Raw genomic sequence first — 20,971 nt, 5'->3', positions numbered from 1 at the left:
AGAAGCGTGTAAGCGTTGTTAGTGTACGGCAAGCTAAAGTGTAAAAACTACTTTACGATTTGGAAAACTAAAATGCAAAATTTAAAAAAACGAAACTCAATAAATATGCATAAAAGAAGAGAGAAACAAAATGATAAACTACAGCAGAAGCGTAAGCAGTGAAGCAGATCTAGCACTCTGAAATGGTCGAATGCAATGCATCATTCAAAGCAAAGATCGTACGTTTTTCTGCAGAGTGCCTTTTAATTGAACGTGCAAATGTGATGAGAAGGTGTGTTAAACATATTCGTAAGCTTGTATGTCATTTACTGTCTAAAATTTCCCGATATGGAGAAGAAATATTGCTTGTTACAATAAACTGATAGTAAAAATAACAGAAGGTGTTTTACTGCAAAACACAGCAAAAAACATAACATCACCTTAATAAATGGCTGATAGTCATTCTAAAGAAGACGAACGAGCACGAAACAACTGAACGGAGTTCGATTTCATATATTGAAAAAATAAAATAAAAGAAACAGCATTTAATGTGGAAAAAATAATATTTTAAAAAAAACGATGACGATCTAGTCGTTCTTCAACAAATAAAAAAAAAACTTTAAAATGTTGAAGAAAGAAATCAAGAGAACAGTATTAGAAAATCCTTTGCACGTACAATTCACAAATGCGTAGCGTAGCGAAGCGATCATGCATTACATTACTAAAGATGCATTTAAAAAAAACTAATTATCATTAACTTTTTTACTAAAACCAAGCTTTGACACGAACCCGAACCAACGCAATGGAAGAAAAGATTTAATAGTAAAAACTAAGAAGCTGAAGAAGGAAAATAAAAGCACACATAGGTCATTTCACAAAACTAACTACAGTCTACAGCAAAATAAAAATAGGCAAAAAAGAATGCACAATACGACACGCAAAATAAATGGTAGGTCAAAGCGTTGACTAGCAAAATAAAAAAAAGGCACACGGAATTTTCTCTGCTAATCACACCTTCTGACACTTACAGTATAATCATCTAATTTATAAGTTTAGTACTTAACAGTATTGCTGATTAAGGATGCAATACAACGAGCATTGACACTTTTGTTTCGAATACTTCGCAAAAGGAACATTCCAAAGCAAAAATGTCAGCTGATTTTATTCCCTATCGCAAGGTAGAAAAACTGCTTGTTGGAAAGTAAAAAAGTATCTTAACTTTATCGCGAATACCTTACACAAGATCCGTTTTTTACTTTCCACCGTAAGGCAATTTGGTTACAACATTCATTTAGCGAGCTAATAAAACTATAAAAAATATAACTTAAACTTAAACCAATAATAAATAAATGAATATAAAAGGATACTTAAATGCTCAACGGAAAGAAACAAAAAACGATAAAGCGATAGCGGAAGCATTGTGAAAGCAAGTTGCAAAGCAAAGCGACACCGAAAGCCAGGCCCAAGCGTGTTGCCAAATTGTAGGCATGGCCAGTGTAGAACAAAGTCTTCCGCAGCTCACGCAGTCAGCATGAGCCTGCAGATCGACCCATCGACTACAAATGCACGAGCTGAGCTTTATAAGCACGTATACTGCGTAGTTGGAGTAGGCTGCAAATAAAGTAAGCAATTAGTACCAAAAAATAAAAAACAAACCAAAGCAAAAGTTAAAAAAATAATTCGCAGAAAAAATAAAATTAAAAAAGCCAAATACACACACAAATGGGCAAAACAGTTTTAAAGCGTTTGTACAGTTGAAGGGCACATCAAGGGATAAAGTAAAACATTATGCTGCACCAGTTCAGTCGTACCATTAATCTACAGCTTTGAGATGTGTGATAAAGCGTTTGAAGTGCATAACTCTGATGTAGCAAGAGTGCAAAAGTGTGTTACGGAAGCGGAAGCGAATCATTATTTGCATTTATGTACAGTTGTTACAGTCCTACCTTGCCCATATCGGAGCTTGTGTCACTAGAGAGACGCGCTCGCTTTAGTTGTTGCACTGTGTCCAGTTCATCTCCACGATTTTGCTGAGTTTGACTGTAAGAAAGAGAGAGAGAGAGAAAAACGACACGAATGTATAAAGGGATTGATCGATGATCGTATGGATCAAGAGGGGTGGTGCCACCTTATACTATCTTACCTCAAACCTGTCAATCGTATGCTAGCGGAATGACCGAAGCCACAATCACGAACGACCTGCCGGGCGAGTGGGAACAGCTCATCGCGCCTGGTCAACAGTGCCGGGATGTATTTGCAAATCTGGGCCGCCGCCTCATTTACGCACACTTCGTGCAGTGTGAGCGGCTTCTCGGGTCGACGCTTGCAGTCGAACCGTCCGTAGATGGCCGAATACTTCCGTATCTCCTCCATCCGTCGGGGATCACTTTCGCTCATTGCGATCACGGCTTCCAGATCGCGTGCCGATCGTTTCTTGATGCTTTGCTGGCGTGGTTCCAGCCGGGGCAATGTGCGGGACAATCGTTCCGCTGCCTGCACAATCTTTGCCACCTGATCTTCGGTGAGCGAAGGTGTCAGCTGCACCGAACCACTGGTTGTCGAACCGATCTGGTTGCTGATCGTACTACTCAGATTGCTACTGCTCAGCGGATGATGGTGATGGTGGTGATGTAGAAGATGATGGTGACCTAGCGAACCCACACCCGTGCCGAGATGGCCGAGGGTAGAGGACGCACCGGAAGCTGCTGCAGCGGCAACAGCTGCTGAGGAAGAGGAAGCGGGAGCAACCGGTATCGGGGTGGGTGGTGTAAGTGGAAGGTTTGTACTGGATGTGGCATTGGCCGTCAGGTTCGAGAAGCTGCCGGCCACGGTCGATGGACCACCGTACGGTCCAGTGCCAGCCGTCGTAACGCTGCGCGCTATCGAGCCCGGTTCCGGACTGTACGGGATCCGCGACGGGATATCCACGTTCGTGAGCGGACTCTGGAAGGCGGATGGATTGGTCATCCATTCGTGCAGTGCCTTCTGGAGACGGCGAACGTGCAGTGGTTTCGAAGCCATCCCAACCAGTGCCATTATCTCGAGAAATTCTTCCTCGCCTGCATCACACAACTGCTGCACATCATCACCTCCTGTAGTGGAACGTCCGTGAGACAGAAAAAAACGAGACACATTAGCTGACAAGTCTATTTTCTGGATATTCTTGTCCTATTCTACTTACCCATCTCCAACAGTGTATCATAATAATTGAGCAAACTTGCTCTCTGCAGCACCCGGTACAGCTGAAGCTCTGCTTCGTTTGATGGGGTCGATGTGACAACCACTGCAATATAGAAAAAAGTACAAAATAATTCACTTTTTGTTGAACACAGACAACGAACAAAAATTAAAAAAAAATCTCGCCAAAAACCGTTAAAACTCGAAAATCCACCAAACGGCTTGAAGGCACATTGAAAAGGCCCTCTCTTAACATTCCATAATTTATGCTTTTATCATTCACATTTATTCCAGCTAAATTTGTTTTCTTCTTACTTTCATTGAAATCTTTCGTGCTTTTTCTACGCGAATGTGGCCATGTTCTTCTAATCCATTACAGCTTCCACTCCGCTAGTTTTGTAAGACGGAAATGAACTTTTTGCTTTAAATCGCTCCACTTTTAGTCTGTTCTTCAATGGGAATCCGCTAAAAAAAATCCTAACGGTCGTTGGTCAAATTGCTTCGATTCGGGGTTAACGATTATATCCCATTGGTAAAGATGAATTAGCGACATGTAAGCGTTGGAAATGAACAGGATGGGAAAAAGCCGTTACAACTCTTTCCCGCCAGTTTGCCAAAGCCCAAAAAAACCGAATGGTTTTAATTCCAAGGACACTTTTTTTCGCTTGGAAGAAGGCGCTGTGATGACAAGTTTTTTTTTTCTTTCGTAGTTGTTGCCTCGTACAATACAAAAAGATTTTATGTTATAACTTAGATCAACTTAGAATCTTCATGCCTTTTTGCTGTATGTAAATGCTTACGGACGAACGAAAAAAAAAGATTATTCTCTTTCTTTCGTTTGCTAAGGTTTCGACCCCTTTCCGAAAGCATTTACAAAGGGGCAGCAGATAAACGAGAAAATGACGGTCGTTTTCCCTCGCCCTCGTGTAAGACAAGATTAGAATGCAGCAAAGAATCAACCAAAAAAAAAAATCAAAACTACTCCCATTCAAAAGCAGAAAATGGAGGGATTTAGGGAATGTTAACCGTCACACGTCATCAGAAGGAAAAATGAAGTACGTTCTTAAGGATAGTTGAATACGGCGAAGAGTGAGCGAACGGGAACGAGCATGGAACGATGCGCAAACTTACCGTGGGACAACCCACAGCATTAACCCCGACGATGAAACCCGTCCCCGACCCATGAATAGCCCAATCAGCGACCGGTGTAACCGAAAAAGGATCGTTAGGAACAGGGTCCCGGGATGTTGTTTAACCCAGAACAAAACAAGAACGAAAAAAAAACGAATCCTCTGTGGGTCGCAAACCACACCCTCCCGGAACAGGAGACTTCAATTGAGAAAACTGAACACTCGAACTGAACTACTCAACTGGTTTCCGAACGCAACGCTTAAAACACCCATTAAACTCCTGTGTTGCAGAAAAATCTTGTCAATCATCACATACGTCGAGGGCACAAGAACATGCCGTAGGAATGTGGTCCAAAAACGATCGTAAACGGAAACACGTTGCGATGCGGTGCGTGCGAAGGAGTGTAAAATATGCGTCGATTTTTGAGCACGGCCATGCATGCGCGCCATGCGAGTTTTGCCAAATATTTGCACGCCAACAGAGTTCGTACGAGAGTGAAACTGATGTAAATTGATGTGCAGAGGAATGTTTCGAGATTTGTTTTATTTTTTTGTTTTAGCTACAAGTGCGATTGTTGGTGAGCAAGTTTTAGGACAAAACAAGTAATTAATGTTTAATTGCTATTCGTGATGACTCCCAAATTTGGATACGGAATTTGTTGCTTTTTTTTTGGTTGCATACTATTTTGGTAAATTATTGGAATGTGGGTAACATTTGTTCCAGGGGACGTGGTTGGGTCAATTAGATTACTCATGTTTTACATTTTTGTAAAACATTTGAGTAATTGGTACTACAATGTGTCGGTTGCATGAAATACAATTAAAATAAGAAACACAAACTATTAAAGTAACCTTGAATTCTTTGAAGAAAAGTGAGATAAAGTTAAAGCTAATTTTGAACTTACTTTTTTACAATGAAAAGAAATTCATTAAAGCTAGTATTTTGTAGTAAATAGAGCTTTCTGTGAGTGCTTTTACTTTTAACTGAAGTATTTGTTTGACAATTGGTGGGCAGTGAAAGTAGCAGCAGCACCTTAAAATTCATTACGACAAATTATTAATGTAATAATTTTTGCTTTTTAAAACAAAAGATAACCTGTCCGTTCCTTATGAAGAAAAAACAATAGATATAAAACCATTATATAAAACAAAACTTTTTAACAACAACATAAAACAAAACTAAAAGAATTAACTAGCGTATGCAAGAAGAGTTGAAACCATGGTCTCGGGCCTCGATGATCGATCTAATAAACAATAATTCATTATTCGAATCAAACACAGACCCAAAGCAAAACCTCATTATATCCGACCTAGTAATGAAAAAGGTATTATATAAGTAAGCCATTATAAAGCCGGAAATTCATACACAGGGTTTGTCACTTTTCGGTCAACAAGTCTTTCGTTTATGAGTTTTTTATTGGCAAATGATCAATGTTTTGGAGGGTTTTTTATAGTCAAGAGGAAAAGAGCGATTGAGCTAGTATTGTTAACAGTCTGTTTTGTCAGTCTTGTTTAATTTTACACTAAATGTATATGAGTCATCAATGTTTACATCTAGTCATATATTTATCAATCGTTCAGAAACAAACATTTTATTGCTAATACTGGTTTGCAACATTAAAATTTGCAGAAATTTTAGTTCAAAACTGAGGGAGTGTTATAATAAAGTATTATAAAATTTTGTTACCTTTTTCCAAAAGTATAATTCATTAAAAATAATATTAAACTAGAGAAGGACTTAGATGTATCATTAAAATATGATGCAAGAATAAAATACACCCCGCATATTGATATAATCTTTGACACTAAATTAAATTGCCTTTCTAGCAGTCAGCAGTAATCATTTCATCATGCGGCGTAGTGTAAATCGACAGTCTGATATGTTACCCTCACAAACCGTGTTACGACGACAAACGATGCGGTTGTAACATTCATTCGCACCCCATGGGAAGTAGCTTGCCCCGTTATGGTTTGGCCAAAACAAAACGAAAGGGGTAACAATTTCGATGGGCTGAAGGTGGTTTGAGATAGAACAAAAAAAAAAAGACTATATTTCACCCCTGACAGTGAATCTGCAGTGAACTGCACATTCGACACCATGAGAACTATCCGGGAGGGAATTTAATATACAACGAAATATAGGAGAGAGAAAAAAACTGATAGCTTAACGAAATGATTTAATTGTTGCAATGTAGTTTGTCGGAAAGTTGGTTTTAGTAAAGAAGTCAATTTTGAAGATTTTTTTTCCTGTGTCTTTTTGCCTCGTCAAAACAAAACACTCCATTCTTTCCAGCGGGGTTAAGCCCTCCAGTTTGGTTCGCTTGTTTATGGAATTTGCATACTGCGGGTGTAAAAAATTGCTTTGCACTTCGGTATGATCCGTGTACGATCAGCGAACGGTTTCATCACTTCACGCGCAGTATTAAGCGGAAGGTAAATTTGTACGGGGAAATATTTGTGATGACTTCTGTGATGCCAACCAAAACCTCTCCCGAGTTGTGCTGGGTTGATGCGACTCTGAAGTAAAATAATGATCGCGTGAAAACGAGTTTAAGTTCTGTCGTAAAAAAAAATCAATCCTACTTCAACCGAACCCATTTCGGTTCGGTTCTATTTGTCGTGAACGGTGGGCTATGGTGGATGTGATAAAAGCCACGATGCGAATGAAGGTGTCTTTTGAGTTTTTTTTTGCACATCAAACCACTTCAAACCGATGAGCTAATCGGTTAACCAACAATTAACCCACCCTTTCCAGCGCACAAAGAGGGCTCAGCGGGTTTGTTGAGCTGTCAAGAGCAAATACAATGATGCTTGGTTTGGTGTTTTTTTGTTGTTGCTTTGTTTAGTTTTGCGCAACAGTTTTACTCTGCTGCCAATTGTACAACAAAGTATGCGCGTTAGGGATGTTCCTTGTGTTGGTATTGGTACGGACAAACCCCACGCAATGCCGTTGACAAATCAGTGCAATTTAATTTCCAATTCTATACCCATTAGCAAGAAAATAAGCCAAAAATGGACACTCAAACAAATGAAATGAAAGGATCCTTGATTTCTTTTCCACCGAAATCTTACATCCGATCCTTTACTCGCGATGGGTTTAACAGGATGTGTGGAGATTTTTTTTTCAACAGGCAGGTAGAAGTAGCAGGTTTTTTTTGCTTCCATCTTTTACCAATCCTTTTGTCCCGAAGGAACTCGTTTTCTTTTCTGCCACACAAAAAAAAAACCTGCTCACGGTATCTTAGAACAGCTTTTCATCGTATCCTGATCCTGACCCGGCAAGGATGAACTTCTGACGCATCAGGGGTCGTCCGTGTCTTAAGGGTTAGACCTTATTTGCATATCGAGACCGATCCGGCCAGTGGTAAGAATATCACGGCGTTTGGTCTGTACCTCTTTTTTTTCGTCTTCTTCAGTTGTCATTTGTCGCTTCACTAGACATGTTTCCGATCCACCGTGTTTCGGTGAACGTGTTGTTTGGGAATTTTTCACTTTCGCTCTCGTTTTCCCTACACTATGAGGATGATGCTTTTGTTTGATTGCAGCACTGGTCCTGTGTGTCCCTTTTTTTTTGGTCAATTTCAGAGTTCATTTTTTTTTGATGATCTAAAGCAATTTTTTTTTGCTGTGCGTGTACATATCCTTGTCTTACCTTACCTTTGAGTAATGATAGAAATTTGAGTGTTTATCCTGGGAGGACAGTCCGAGCGCATGATTGTTTAAGGCAAGCACACCGTGAGAACGGCCGTGCTTAGAAGTTCATACGTTCTGGCTAGTTTTTTTTGTTGAGTGTTTTTCAAGAGAATGATTTTGTGTCAGTGTATGATCATCGTGTTGGAAGGTTTGCTTTCGATTTCATTCGCACGATGCTGATCGGTTTGTGAGGATGCGTTTTGAAGGATGCGTAAAAAAGTTATTTGCATGATGGTTTTTTTTTTGTTGGAAATCATGTGTTTCTTTATAATTCACCCTTTGGCAGTGTTTAGAATGGTTCATGAGAAAACTTGCTGAGCTACGTGTGAAGTTAACATGGGAGAGCATTATTTCTGTGCTTTTATTGCAAGCGTAAAATAATGATGTATTATCGATATCTCACTACATAACTTTACTTCGTAGAGGTTGCATAAATGTCCGTTGAAAATGATTGATCATATGTTAGACTTATTTATAAGTGAAATGAGTCAATTTTTCAAGTAATGTTAATTCTGCGTGTATAAAATATACCTTGTCCTTGAAGGATGTATTTTTGGGAATTTTTTTTTAATCAAAGAAGAAGTTATAAAACTAAAGAAATAATTTGGTTCTTTAACATAGTCATAAAATTTGTTTCACATTCTTTAGAAATATATGCATTTAAAAAATGCCAGTTAAATTGTTCATATCATATCATATCAAAGGATCCACTCTTCTCATAAGCTAAGTCGTCCTATGTAAAATAATGATATACTTGTAGAAGATGCACCTCTGCTTTTGAAGGATTAAATATTCAAAAAAAAAAGTTCATCAATAAACGGGAAATTACGGTAAATTTAAGTTTTTGTTATTTAGATCTCCTTAATATTGTGCGTTCTTGAACATTACATATTTTTTGTAACTTTAGTAAAAATAACTAATTTCTTTTAGATCTAAAATTCACACGACAGGATCAGGTATCAAATCCCATCCGGACCATTTCCGCCAGTAGCAAGGTATAACTATCCGTCTACGTGGTAAATTAACTCAAGTAAGCCAGAAATGACCGGCATGACCTTTAAGGTCGTTAAGCCAAGAGCAGGAAAATTTTTCAAAAATATAACAAAATTATTTTTAAAAGGTTTAAGCTTTATCATCCCTATAAAATAATAAATCCACAAAAGCCGAACCAGAATACAATCGAACATCTTGTGATATATTAGTTACTGTTCACATAATATATTGCATTAGATATTCAAATGTTGATTCAGACCGTATGGCCATTCAGACGAAAATTTTAAAAAAATTAACAAGAAAACGATGAAAAAACCTTGACAGCATTACAACGAATTTCATGAAACAATTATTTAAAAAAAAATCTTACATTATTTCCCACAACCTTCATGAGAAATACTTAATTTATTCAAATTTTGTTTGTCACACGGTAATGGCAGCATCTTCAGCCAACAGTGAGCTATAAAAAATACTTTTAGTTAAACAAACATCCAAAAAAAAAACACATTCGGAACTCGCCAAAATCACATTCCCACAGCGTCTCATTACCATACGCTGGATGATCAAGCACACACGCGTACGTGCAATGATTGCTGTAACTCAAAAGACAAATGAAACTACCGTCCACAAAAAATATAATAAAAGACAAATACCTAACAAAAAAATGCGTAAAACAAAAAAAAAGCTTCATGTCCTCCCCAAAAGAAAAAGGCTTACGCACATTCGTTCAAGATGCGCCTTACAAACATGCATATGATAAGACGGCATTAGACGATTTCCCTGCTTAGACGCACAATGCTCTTCGTGCGACCCGCGTTCAAGGTGTGCGCCACTGAGAATGAATAATGGACAGCAAAACTAGCTCAAAAAAAAGCTCACTTTCGATCATCATCATCGTAACCCTTGCACCCTTGCGATCCTCAGCCCGAAGACACTACGGAATGGCCCGGCGAAACCCCCGGGTCAACTCATCTCTTCGGATTTTCTCACCCCTTTTTCTTGTGCCGTCTGTGAGGGTATAGCGAACCGATGGGTCGCAAGGATGGTTACAGAAAATTTGAATAATCGTTCGCGGTAGAGGCTTTTGGGTGGTGTTGTGTCCTGCATTTTTTTCTCTCCTTGGTCTGCCTGTATGTTGGTTCGGGCCTGTCTTATCCAGTCACCATGCTCAAGATGCCAGGACCACTCATCAACTCATCTTCTTGCATATCGGCTCCCTGCTCTAGCGGAACATTAATCGCAAGGGATTGGTTGCTGTCGGTGAGAAAAGCGTATCACACTGCAAGGGGCCACCGTTTCTGGGCCGTGAATTACAGGGAGCCCGGTTGCTTCCGAGGTTACGAGCTAATCATTAGGACATTTGGAGATAATTTATGCACACAAAGAATTGGTTTGCTTCCATTGCGTATGAGGTGATTTTTTTGTTGTTTTACTTTTAAAGATTCTCCAGACGAACAGGTTTTTTTTCACTAAATTTACTGCAATCTTCGTTTCATTCTACTTTCCCTGGCCCTCAAACAAGGAGAAAGAAGTCCCGTTGGATTGGGAGCCCAAAACGCCGTGATATGGTAGGTATGGAATGGGTTTCTGTAGAAGGTGCATTTTTTTCTCCTTCAACCATCAGCATAAGCAGCTGGCGGCAGCTAAATGCTATCGTGATGGCACGGAAGATGCTGGGAATTGTTTAGAACAACACACACAAAAAAGTTAACCACCTATAAAGATGCAAAGGCGAAGAATCGCTGCACCCAACAGGATCAAGACACCCGAAACAGGAATATTTAAGCAGTTTTTTTTTGTAGTTTTGTTACTCATCATCCACCACACAATGTGTGCTGCTAGCCTTTGAAATGTGTACAGTATGTATGACAAACAAAAAACAGTCAGTAAATTTGTGCATTTTTTGTTGTTGTCTTATTTCCAAATGTAGAATTTTCTCACACAAAAGCAACGGTTCAGCATACGCAATATGTTTCGGTTAGCAGCCGTTTATCGGAACGCGGAAATTAATGGTACCAGTACTTTTTTTTATGCCTTTCTGCCGATTTCTGCGCCAAATTCCTGGGAAAAGAAAGCTACCGGAGCTGACGAACATCTTTCCCATGTTATTGCGTTAATTATAGTGAAAGATTTTGAATGTTTGTAAAACAGTTAGTTCTATGCACGCAAGCTTTGTGGTGTTTTTTTTTTGTTCCAAAACGATCAGCAAACATTATGTGTTTAAGCGTGTTTAGTTACATTTGGAAATCTTGTCTGAACAATAATTTAAGTTTATACTAAATTTTTTAGTATTTTATTAATTTATTATTTTTTTGATCATTCATTAAAAAGACAAACGAAATTTTATTTTCGACAGAATAAATTGCTATCACAATCCAGGACAAATTAGGTTTAATTTTTTTACATAAAATAAAGCCTTTTTAAAATAGATATTGTTTGACGTAGTATGACACAGCTGTGCACAAAAATTAATACCAAAAGGTGCTTAAAAAAATATAACATATAACACATTTCGTATAACAAAATATACGAAATTTTGACGAAATAAGAAACAATTGTACCATTGTTTTTACTTAAAAAAAAAAATATTTATATTATTCGAGGGGCTTTATAATTCTTTAGTTTGACCAAGTTTTGAAATGATTATACGAAAAAAAAGATTTTTGGTAAGTTATGCCGTAGTTTAGTTACGTGGAATAATTTTCGACCAGGTGAAAACATAATCATATATTTTTTGTGCATAATGAAATATAAAAACACATTATTTATTATTATAAAGATTTATAAGATTTAAAAATTTCCATTTTTATTTATACTATAATATTATTTCATTTTATCAATAAATTTTATTGCCATAAGCCGAAGCCTTTTATTAAAAACAATATGGCAAACAAATTGATTTCACCCGCATCTGCATTACAAAATGGACGCAATCTTCCAACCTGAACCGGGTTAAAAAAAATAACACAAATTTATTCTTGCCCAAAAGGATATACTGCTAATGGGTAACCATTTCAAGCTTGCCATACTGGGAATAATGCTTTGCAGAAAAAAAAATCGGAAAAACGAGTGTAAAAGATTTTCCTATACTCTTCCAAACACACTCTCCCTCGCTAGTGTTTCCGTTAGAAGAACACAATGCCGGACTTTGGAGAGAAAGTTTTCTCCTCAAGACAGTGCAGACAGGGGTTAAAAATGATAAGTGGTATACAGGGATGAAACAATTAAAAAAAACCCCTTCATACAAACACACTTCCAAATCGAAGCCGCTTCAAACACGCAACGCGACGCGGAATGTCCTCCCTTAATTACAAATTTTATCAATTTTAATTATTTTTCTCTTTTCGGCCAATCTCCTCGCTAGCTTCCTTCTGCCTCGGGACGGGAAGATGCGTTTCCATCCGATCACACTATATGCGGTTGGAATGGAGTGGTGGCGGCCCATGTTTGCACCACACTTTTCCAAAAGGGAAAACTCAGAGGGTGCATCACTGCGTACAGGGGTGAGTTTTCCGGTTCGACGAACATAACCGGAAGGGAGGAAAAAAACACCCCCTTTCGGGTGCTTAGAGCAAACACTACGCAAATCACTGTGATTGGTCAGACAAACTGGGCATGGTGGTGGGTGTGGTGGGTGGGGTGGGTGCGTACGCTAAGAACAATACGCTTGAACTTCGCAGCAATGGAGAAAGTGAAAGTGACATCCCGAAAAGGGACAGGGCCTGATAAAGAAGATGTCCCCAAAGGCAACATCGGAAGTGGCAACCACCGATCCCAAATTCAATATAGTCGTAATTGAATGAAAATTCTCGCACCATCGGTTTTTCCTAGGATTGGGAAAAGAAAAGGAAAAGGTCGCACAGAATATGTGACAAAATTTTTTGAATTATTAGAATCCATTTCACAAAAGAAACAGGATGCGGGTGCGAAATATGTACCACTACCAGCAGTGGACGAATGGATGGAGTATTTAACTACGCTTATTTCTTGTGCGAAAAGCGTAACCCCATTGTTTTATGGAACATTCGTTTCATTCGAAGGATCTTGCTGCCCATTACGGTGAGCAAACAACCGCATTAATTACGCGAAAAAAGGGAAAATTGTTTAATGGAGTCAATTTCCTTTGGGAACCGTTGTGCTTGTGCGTGTACGCATCGGGTTGTATTTGATGGATGGGTGAACGTCTTAATAGGATAAACGGAAAAGTAGGAAGTGTCAAAAATTGTGAAGCATTTTTTTTTCTTGTTTCTCATGATGTGTTCTGATGCATTAGCTCACTTAAGATTAGTTTAGTTTTAAGTAGAGATTACATTGCATTATTTAGCCTTTTGGTTTCCATTTTTAGTTTTCAGATTCTTTTGAGCCTTTCTGAAAGAATTATTTTCTTATATTATAATGCATAGATTTAAAACATGGATTTTAAAAGATGATTAATGAAAATGGTTTTATACCAATTCAAACATGGTCTAGTATTCTATGTTTAAAAAAACGTTAAATAAAAAAGGCATCAGCATTCTAAAGGGATGTCTTACGATAATTGGGCGGAATCGTAACTGAACATAAATTATTATAGCTGGTAGAATTACAATACATGTGTAACGACATACGTGCACTAAAGAACCTTGTCAACCTAGCAGTTATGGAAAACTCACTTGGAAAAGATATGAAGGCGCAATAAAAATGGGCACATTACCGGTGGAATAAAAACGCATTTTAGAGAAATAGAAACCACGACTTATTATTAAATGTTAGCTATTAGTTGGGATTTTTCTTTGGCTTGAAGATCCCCTTTATTTGACCCTCACAATAATTGAAGGAGATTAGTTCAAAGCACCATCTTCAACCGAATTTCCTCCAATAAATTCTTGATTTGAAAACACCAGATTAGTTCGTTAAATCACATTGTGTCATACGACAACTTCGGGAAGACACTTTGTTTATGTGATTTGTGATTTGACATCAGTTTACCGTAAGTCGTGAGAGCAACAATAACTTTTCGCAAGTCGTTTACCACTAAAGGACCTTCTGCCAGGAAAATAACAAAATGACTCAGAACTTCCACAGTGAATGTCTGCAATTCTGATGCGGTTCGAGTTTATTGACACTTTCATTCAAAAAACTCCTTTCTTCTAGGTTTGGTCTTTAAGCTATTGCTCTTATCTCCAGATAAAAACATAAAGTGCGAGAACAGAAAACCATGAAGTTTGATATGATCTACACGACAAAATGATGCACTTGACAGTCATGTATGTTGTCGTGTGGTTAGAACTAGGCTTCTATTCGACAATCTTAATTTTCTCCTCAAAGGATATGATATTATACACATCTTCTTCTGCCCTCCGATGCCAGTTTTGTTCGTATAAAAGCTTGGTAGGCAGTTGCGTGATGTCCTTAGCAAATAATGTCTGTGCACAATAAAATAGTCACCAAAGATGAAGGATAAAGTGGCAACGACCTCGTATCAAAAATCGCTATGTCAAAATCTTTCAAATTCATGGATTATATGTTCTATTATAGGGAGCAATGCATCATAAAACATGTTCGTACAATATAAAACATCCTAAGAAGGGGCATGTATTCTGTTCTGCAAAGGCTGCTGTATTTGTTATAATATTCAGCGAATGTCGTCCTTGCCTGCAATCGCACATAGTTACAGGGTTCATTTTACACGCTTTCAGCCTATCGCAGCAAATTATTCACCATCCGATTCGCATTTGCATATGGCATAATTTCGGTATAGCAGCAACAGAAAAAGTATGTCAACTGGTGGTATGATTGCCATCACCATCCAGCTGACCGTTCCAGCTGAGGTTCTACCGGATACAACGGGATACAAACACATACGCGGTCCAGTAATCATCATCCACCGTTGCACAATTAATCGAAAGAACATTACACGGAAATTACACCCTTGACCCTAACCATGGCAATCCAGCTGGTACGCCAGGAACGGGACGGTACCGGAATGGAATGGTAGAGAATCGCAAATATTTGGCAATAATACCCGTTCCCCTTTGCGCGTTGTCATGTTCTTCACGTCCCTGTTTGGGTACAGGCGAACACGTGCCGGTAGCACCTTGTGCATATTCGAGCGCACATGTACCTTGTCCGTTCCGCAAACGAGGCGATGAAAGATGTTTTAAAATTCTCGCACCTCACGTGCTCAAGCAGCGTAAGAGAAGCAGCAGAAGACCGTGGTTAAATATTTGCCGAAATATAGTCATCCATCGATTGCCTAATTCGCCTCCAGCTCCCATCTTTCCCGGTGTTCATTTAGCAACAATGTGCAAACGGTTTGTAGCATTTTGTGCAGCAAGTAACGGTGACCCTGTTTTTGGGCCACGGTTCGTCCAACGTACGATCGATGTGTAAGCATTTAATGTACCATCCCTTATTATCGTTATTATCAGTACACCTCTGCGTACCCCGAAAGCGAATGACATCACAGGCAGGTAGCGTAAGGGATGCGATAAAAGATGCGACCCTGTCTTGGTCCTTGTTTCGGTTCTGATGGGTATACTGCAACTAGGTCACGAAGGACACACGACTGGAACGCGACCAGGTAGACTCGTCGATCCCAACATTCAGGTAGGTCCTTTGTCCCATCCCTTCCCCGTTTTGTCAGCGGTCCCTTTTTATTCTGACGCGTGATCCCAACAATCAATTAAGATCATTTTATCAGCAACCGGTGAGGAATGGTCCCCGACCGCACTGCACCCGGTCGCGTGGCTTGCGGTCCACTTTCCATCTCGGGATCTTGAGATCGAGATCGTCAGAACCTGCACGTTCTGTGGAACAACCGCTTTTTGGGGTGACCGGATGCATACGATCGTACCGTACGGTGAGTTGATCGGTGATCGGAACCCTTCATTTATGAACCGAGCCAACCATCTGGCCGACCGAATGCCATAACGGTGCTCGCCAATTGCATGGTACCGATTATTACCAACCAATTCATGTTATGGTTGCGCAAGCATTGTGACAAGGTTTCGCGTAATTTTGCCGCGCATCATATCCGCGAAAGTCCGTTATGTGATCAAGGTTTGAAGCTGCGGTATTGAAATCGAGACGGTAGTTGGCGATGAAGTTTAAGGTTAAGGCTTGCATCATCGTGCATTATTATCGTGCATTTTTTGGCGACGCGCAAGAACGCGCACTCGCGCCCATTCGCGCACGTGGATTGTCAGGTGCATACGTAATGAGGTAAACGCAAATGTGGTGTCCTGTTCATGGGTGGGTATCGATCTGTGGCATCGGTTCTAGTTGTTGGAACACCAGAACGTACTCTTATTCAGCGGTACTAATTATTTCAAGCTGATTATTAAAGATAACATGCATTTTTTCTCAGGGAGAAAGCAAAGTGTGAATTATTTTTTTCTTTACATGCATATGTTATTAAAGGTGTTTTCTTATGATCAATTATATTAAAATATGTGCTACATTTGTAGCTAAAAAAAGGAACAAATTTAACTTATTTGCAACTTAAGCACTTTAGGAAAGTTAGGCAAAAAAAGTTCTAATAAAAAAAAAACATTTTTTGGATAGGTATAATTAATATATAAACGTACATATTTTATGCTCCAAAACTGTTTTTTTTATATAAACATTTAATTATAAACTCTGCACCTGTTAATTTCAATATTGCTTCAGCTTTTATTTTGAAAATTGATTTCATTTTGTTTTACGAACATAATGCTAAAAAATTTTCAATCAAGAGTTCTTTTATTCAACTTTAAACGTTTACTATTTTATTTAGCATTTAAGTTTTTAAAATTAAGTCTTTTGAATTATGAAATTTTAGTAACTCTTTTCACAATACTTTAAACTTTGAAATTTAATCTCAAATTTTTCAAAAGAATTTTTATGTTAGAATAATGTTTTGAAATCGACCACACAATAAGCCCGTTAGGATCTTTCGTGTGATCTCGTTCATACAAGCCACATGAATATACGATCATTGTTAAGGTTGTTTATGTAAGTTCTTGATCAGTTAAGCAAATAAATCGTTGCATAAAAAATGCCCCATAAACTCGTTGGACTCAATGTCTTGAGGTATAGACACAATTGAGAACTGACAGAAAAAAATAATCAAGAATCTAACTGCATCCAGGAACACCTTTACCTTGATCCTCATCTGTGACCATCTGGACAAGTTTGTTTTTTTCTTATGCTTTCATCAATATGACTACATTCTGTAATGCTAACGGGGTATGCGGGGAGTAAGAAGGCAAAAGACATAACCCCTAGAACCACGACCGGCTTAGTGAGAAAGAAATTGAAAGAACCACACGCTCGCCATGACACAAGAAACCGTCAGCACCGTGCGCATATCACGGACACAACCCTTTACAATACCGGTCGTTAAAAGGAAGCAACCCAAGAACCATTCGTTTAGAGAATTGCTTTTTTTGCTCCTTTTTTTCGTTAGTACATATTCTTTCACATTTCAAATCTTTTCGATCGAAGAAAATTCGCCTCTCGGCTTGGACTTTGCGCCGTATGCTTACAGTTTAACTATGCAAGCAGGCAAATTGCTTTACAAAATACAAGCAAAGCGAGTTTGTTTCTTTGGTATTTATACCAACTTCATCTGCTGCGAAAAAAAGGGTTATAAGACCCTTGGCTTGTTCAGACAGCACCGGGTCTTGTCGTAGAGGAATGGCCAGTTTTAAGAATGAAAAAAAAAATCACGCTTTGTATTTACGTCCCATAACCCACTGTGTGTCTCGTGAGACAGACCGTTGTATGGAAGGAAATCAAAGCCCAGGAAGGACATCTGTACCATTTGCGGCTTAGGTAAGTGGGCAGTTTTTAGTATTTTTTTAAATTTTAATTATAAATGCCGTACATGTGAGGTTTTGCGTAAATAATCACTTTTGTTTTAAAAATATTTTTTGAAAGTAAGGATTCAATGGTCAAACCAGTTGTCGGTTATTGGAACAAACAAAAAATACCTTCCAAAATGTGTTTAACGAAACATTTTAGAAAAAAATGTCCCAAACTCTGTTTTTTTTGCTACTGAAAATCGAAGTGATTCTATAATTATCCGATCGTGTACTGGAATTAGGAGCAACACTCGACAAAGACTGTGTCCCTTCGTGGACGACCACGTTTAAAATCGGTATAAAAAATCAACCTTACATTCCATTTTCCTTACGTGCCCACTGGTACTGTAAAACTGTCGCGGTTATGTTTTTGAAGTTGTAGAAAACCCCGCAACAGTAATACAATCACATTTGTGGCAAACACAAAAACAGATCAATCGAAATATTTATTGCCATTTGATTTTAGTTTTAATTTTTTTTTCTTTTTCGGTGTATAGATGTGCTACGATCATGTCAACTGTTTGCCGTTTGTATGCGCCTTTTGATCGTTTTTCAGCGATGGGTTTGATTTTAGGGACAATTAGATGACAAATCAAAAGCACGAAAAACTATTTGCGGCAAATCCACACAACCAACAAGGTGAAAATAGTTCCGAATCGTGGCAGTTGGAGACACTACGGTGCAAGAAGTAACCATACGCACACGCAAACAAAAAACAACCTCATTCTTTTTTTTTAACGGCAACGAAACATACCTGCAACTAAAATAGGGACCCCGACAAAGGAGAAACCGCTGGCAGCTAATAAAGCAGCAATCGAGCATTGACGGATGGCGGGTGCGACAACAGCGATTAAGAACACGCCACACAATGAATGTCGGCAAGCAAAGAGTCAACAAAAAAAGCAAAACAACACACAACGAAACCATACCGACTCAAGAAGTTTAGCTTTGATTTAAGATTAAAAATATGGGATCGTTTTTGTTTTTATGCGTGTAAAATAAATGTTTGATTTGTACATTTTCTGCGTTACACACAACCGAACTGATATGATGGCCTTAACATTCCTTCATGATCGTGTTTGTCGTTTTGATCAAATACAAAAACTCTTCAGTCGGGTTTAATTTTTGGTTAAAAAAAAACTCCAACGTTGTTGTGACTATCTGAAATAAAATAAAACAAAAAATGGATGCTGTTTCTTGATCATTTTATGCCATTTTTCTTGAACATGATCATTTCATATAAAGTATCTACTTTTCAGCATAAAAAAATGTTTCAACTGCGATTTTGATAATATGTTTTCATCTTTAATTAGAATCTCTACTTCAGTACAACGTACAAATGCGGGTTTCTACTGTCAATAGACTGTTTTCATTTCGGTAAAGGATTATTTCAATCACCATAGAAAAGAAGCGTCAATCATTTGTTGAATAACCTTCTATCGACATGAAATATTCTGTTGATAGTTAAAATACGCCGATAATAGACCCTGTAATAGTTTATTGCTAAAGATGATGTCGTTAATTCATACTTAAAAGCAGCGTTCGAGTTTGTAAATCATCAGTTACTCAATACAAACTTAAGCATCTTGGAATATTCGAAAGTGTCTTTACTTGAGTTATATTAAATTTACCTTAAAAAAAGATATAATGTAAAACTCGATAGTTTGTAAAACATTTGCTAATTTAAGCGTTTTATCACAGGGCAGTCAGTGGGATTGAGAATTCTAAATATGTTAATGACCCAATGTGCTTAAGAGCTATCTTTCTTTTATTTCTTGAGTGAAGAGAATTGAATCGATCCAAAATAAATTTCCCAACATAACAATATTGTAACAAAGATAGCTTAATCTAAGTGGCTTAAACTGGTTTACCAGCCATGGTTGATTGCTTGAGATACATTAATTTTAACCAATTTATTGTTTAACGAAATTAATACGCCATTTATATTGAGAACCCTTTATTGATGTGCTCCTGAACGGTATGTAAGAACTAGAAACAATCGGGATAGGTCTGCCTGGGATGCATAAGATAAATTGTAAAAAATCCTATTAGACATAAATCCACCGGACATGAGTAATAATATCTTAGATTATTTTATACAGGCGCCAGTCGCGGCAAACCTCATATACATTAAATTGTTCCCAAATTTTCACTTCTCTACCGCAGCCTCTATGTACAACTGGCCAAAGGGTCAATGAATCAGTTCTCATTCGACCTCAAGGGAATAGGGATGCGCTTAGAAAACAATGCCAACGTACATTTGATGACCCGAATCTAGAAAGGGTTATGACCTGCTCGTCATACGCCTGTGACTTCTGGCTAGCATTAATTTGAAACAGGACGCTAACGGTAATTCGGGTGGACTGTAACATTTTTTTTCCTTGTTTCGTTTCATTCTGATTGCATACATCCTTACGTCATTTACAACCTCCTAAAGCCTGGTGTACACCTAACAGGCTGATCAGTGGCACCCTTCGTCCTAGGTACGGCACTAACAATCTCAACCCATTAACCAGCTCGACCGGTAGTTTGATCTATTTTAGGCTTATACTTCTGTTAGACCCTCTGTTGTTGTCCCCAGAGCTGAGGTCAGACGCACAAGTCTGTAGCCCTCCAGTCCGGTCGAGTTGCGCAAAGGGATTTTCGGTTCAGTTGCGTGACCGTTACAGACAGAGGACGCGGATCGGGTGTATATAGGTTTATCCTGTTTTGTGTGTGTTTTTTTACTATTCGTTTGCTGTCCAACCGTATTCAAATTGAATGTCGTTTCCTGGCTCTTTGCTTCCAGCATCCGGTTAAGCAGCGCTTTGGACACATCTGCTTGCCTGAACAACACAAAGGCTGTGGACGATGTGACCGCTGTTTTTGTGGATGGTCTAACAAAATTAGATGTTTTTTTTATTCCTAGGTTACGTTTGATTACTCACATCCTCACCGTTTTCGTAGGGTCTAAATTTATTAATCAAATCAAACCTGGACAACCGTTCTCATCAACGTTTGGCTCTGCCATGAGCGCAGGGACAGGATTAACAGTACATATCCTTGGTGAGATAAAATAATAGCTTCCTAGTTGGAATGGGTAAAATGTGAGTAGGTCATCAAATGGGACAGCTGTCCCGTGATGATGATGCCCTATGGCTCTGACACGATCGACCCACGGGTTACGGGATTTTT

General features: G+C 38.5%; 1 protein-coding gene across 2 annotated transcripts in view; it reads right to left on the bottom strand.

Moving 5' to 3' along the window:
* Nucleotides 1–20,971, bottom strand: part of LOC125765425 (NGFI-A-binding protein homolog) — a 28,371-nt gene that overhangs the window by 1,138 nt on the left and 6,262 nt on the right. For both annotated transcript variants that reach the window (XM_049430576.1, XM_049430577.1), the window contains exons 2-4: nucleotides 3,161–3,262; nucleotides 2,123–3,071; nucleotides 1,926–2,019 (exon numbers count right to left, since the gene is read on the bottom strand). In XM_049430576.1, the coding sequence (XP_049286533.1) occupies nucleotides 1,926–2,019; nucleotides 2,123–3,071; nucleotides 3,161–3,262 (1,145 nt within the window). The remainder of the gene's footprint in view (nucleotides 1–1,925; nucleotides 2,020–2,122; nucleotides 3,072–3,160; nucleotides 3,263–20,971) is intronic.

This window comes from Anopheles funestus, chromosome 2RL, assembly GCF_943734845.2.
Source record: "Anopheles funestus chromosome 2RL, idAnoFuneDA-416_04, whole genome shotgun sequence".
In the NCBI taxonomy this organism is placed as follows: Eukaryota; Metazoa; Arthropoda; class Insecta; order Diptera; family Culicidae; genus Anopheles; species Anopheles funestus.
Note: the sequence above shows the minus strand (reverse complement) of the source record. Positions and strands in the feature narration are given on the sequence as shown.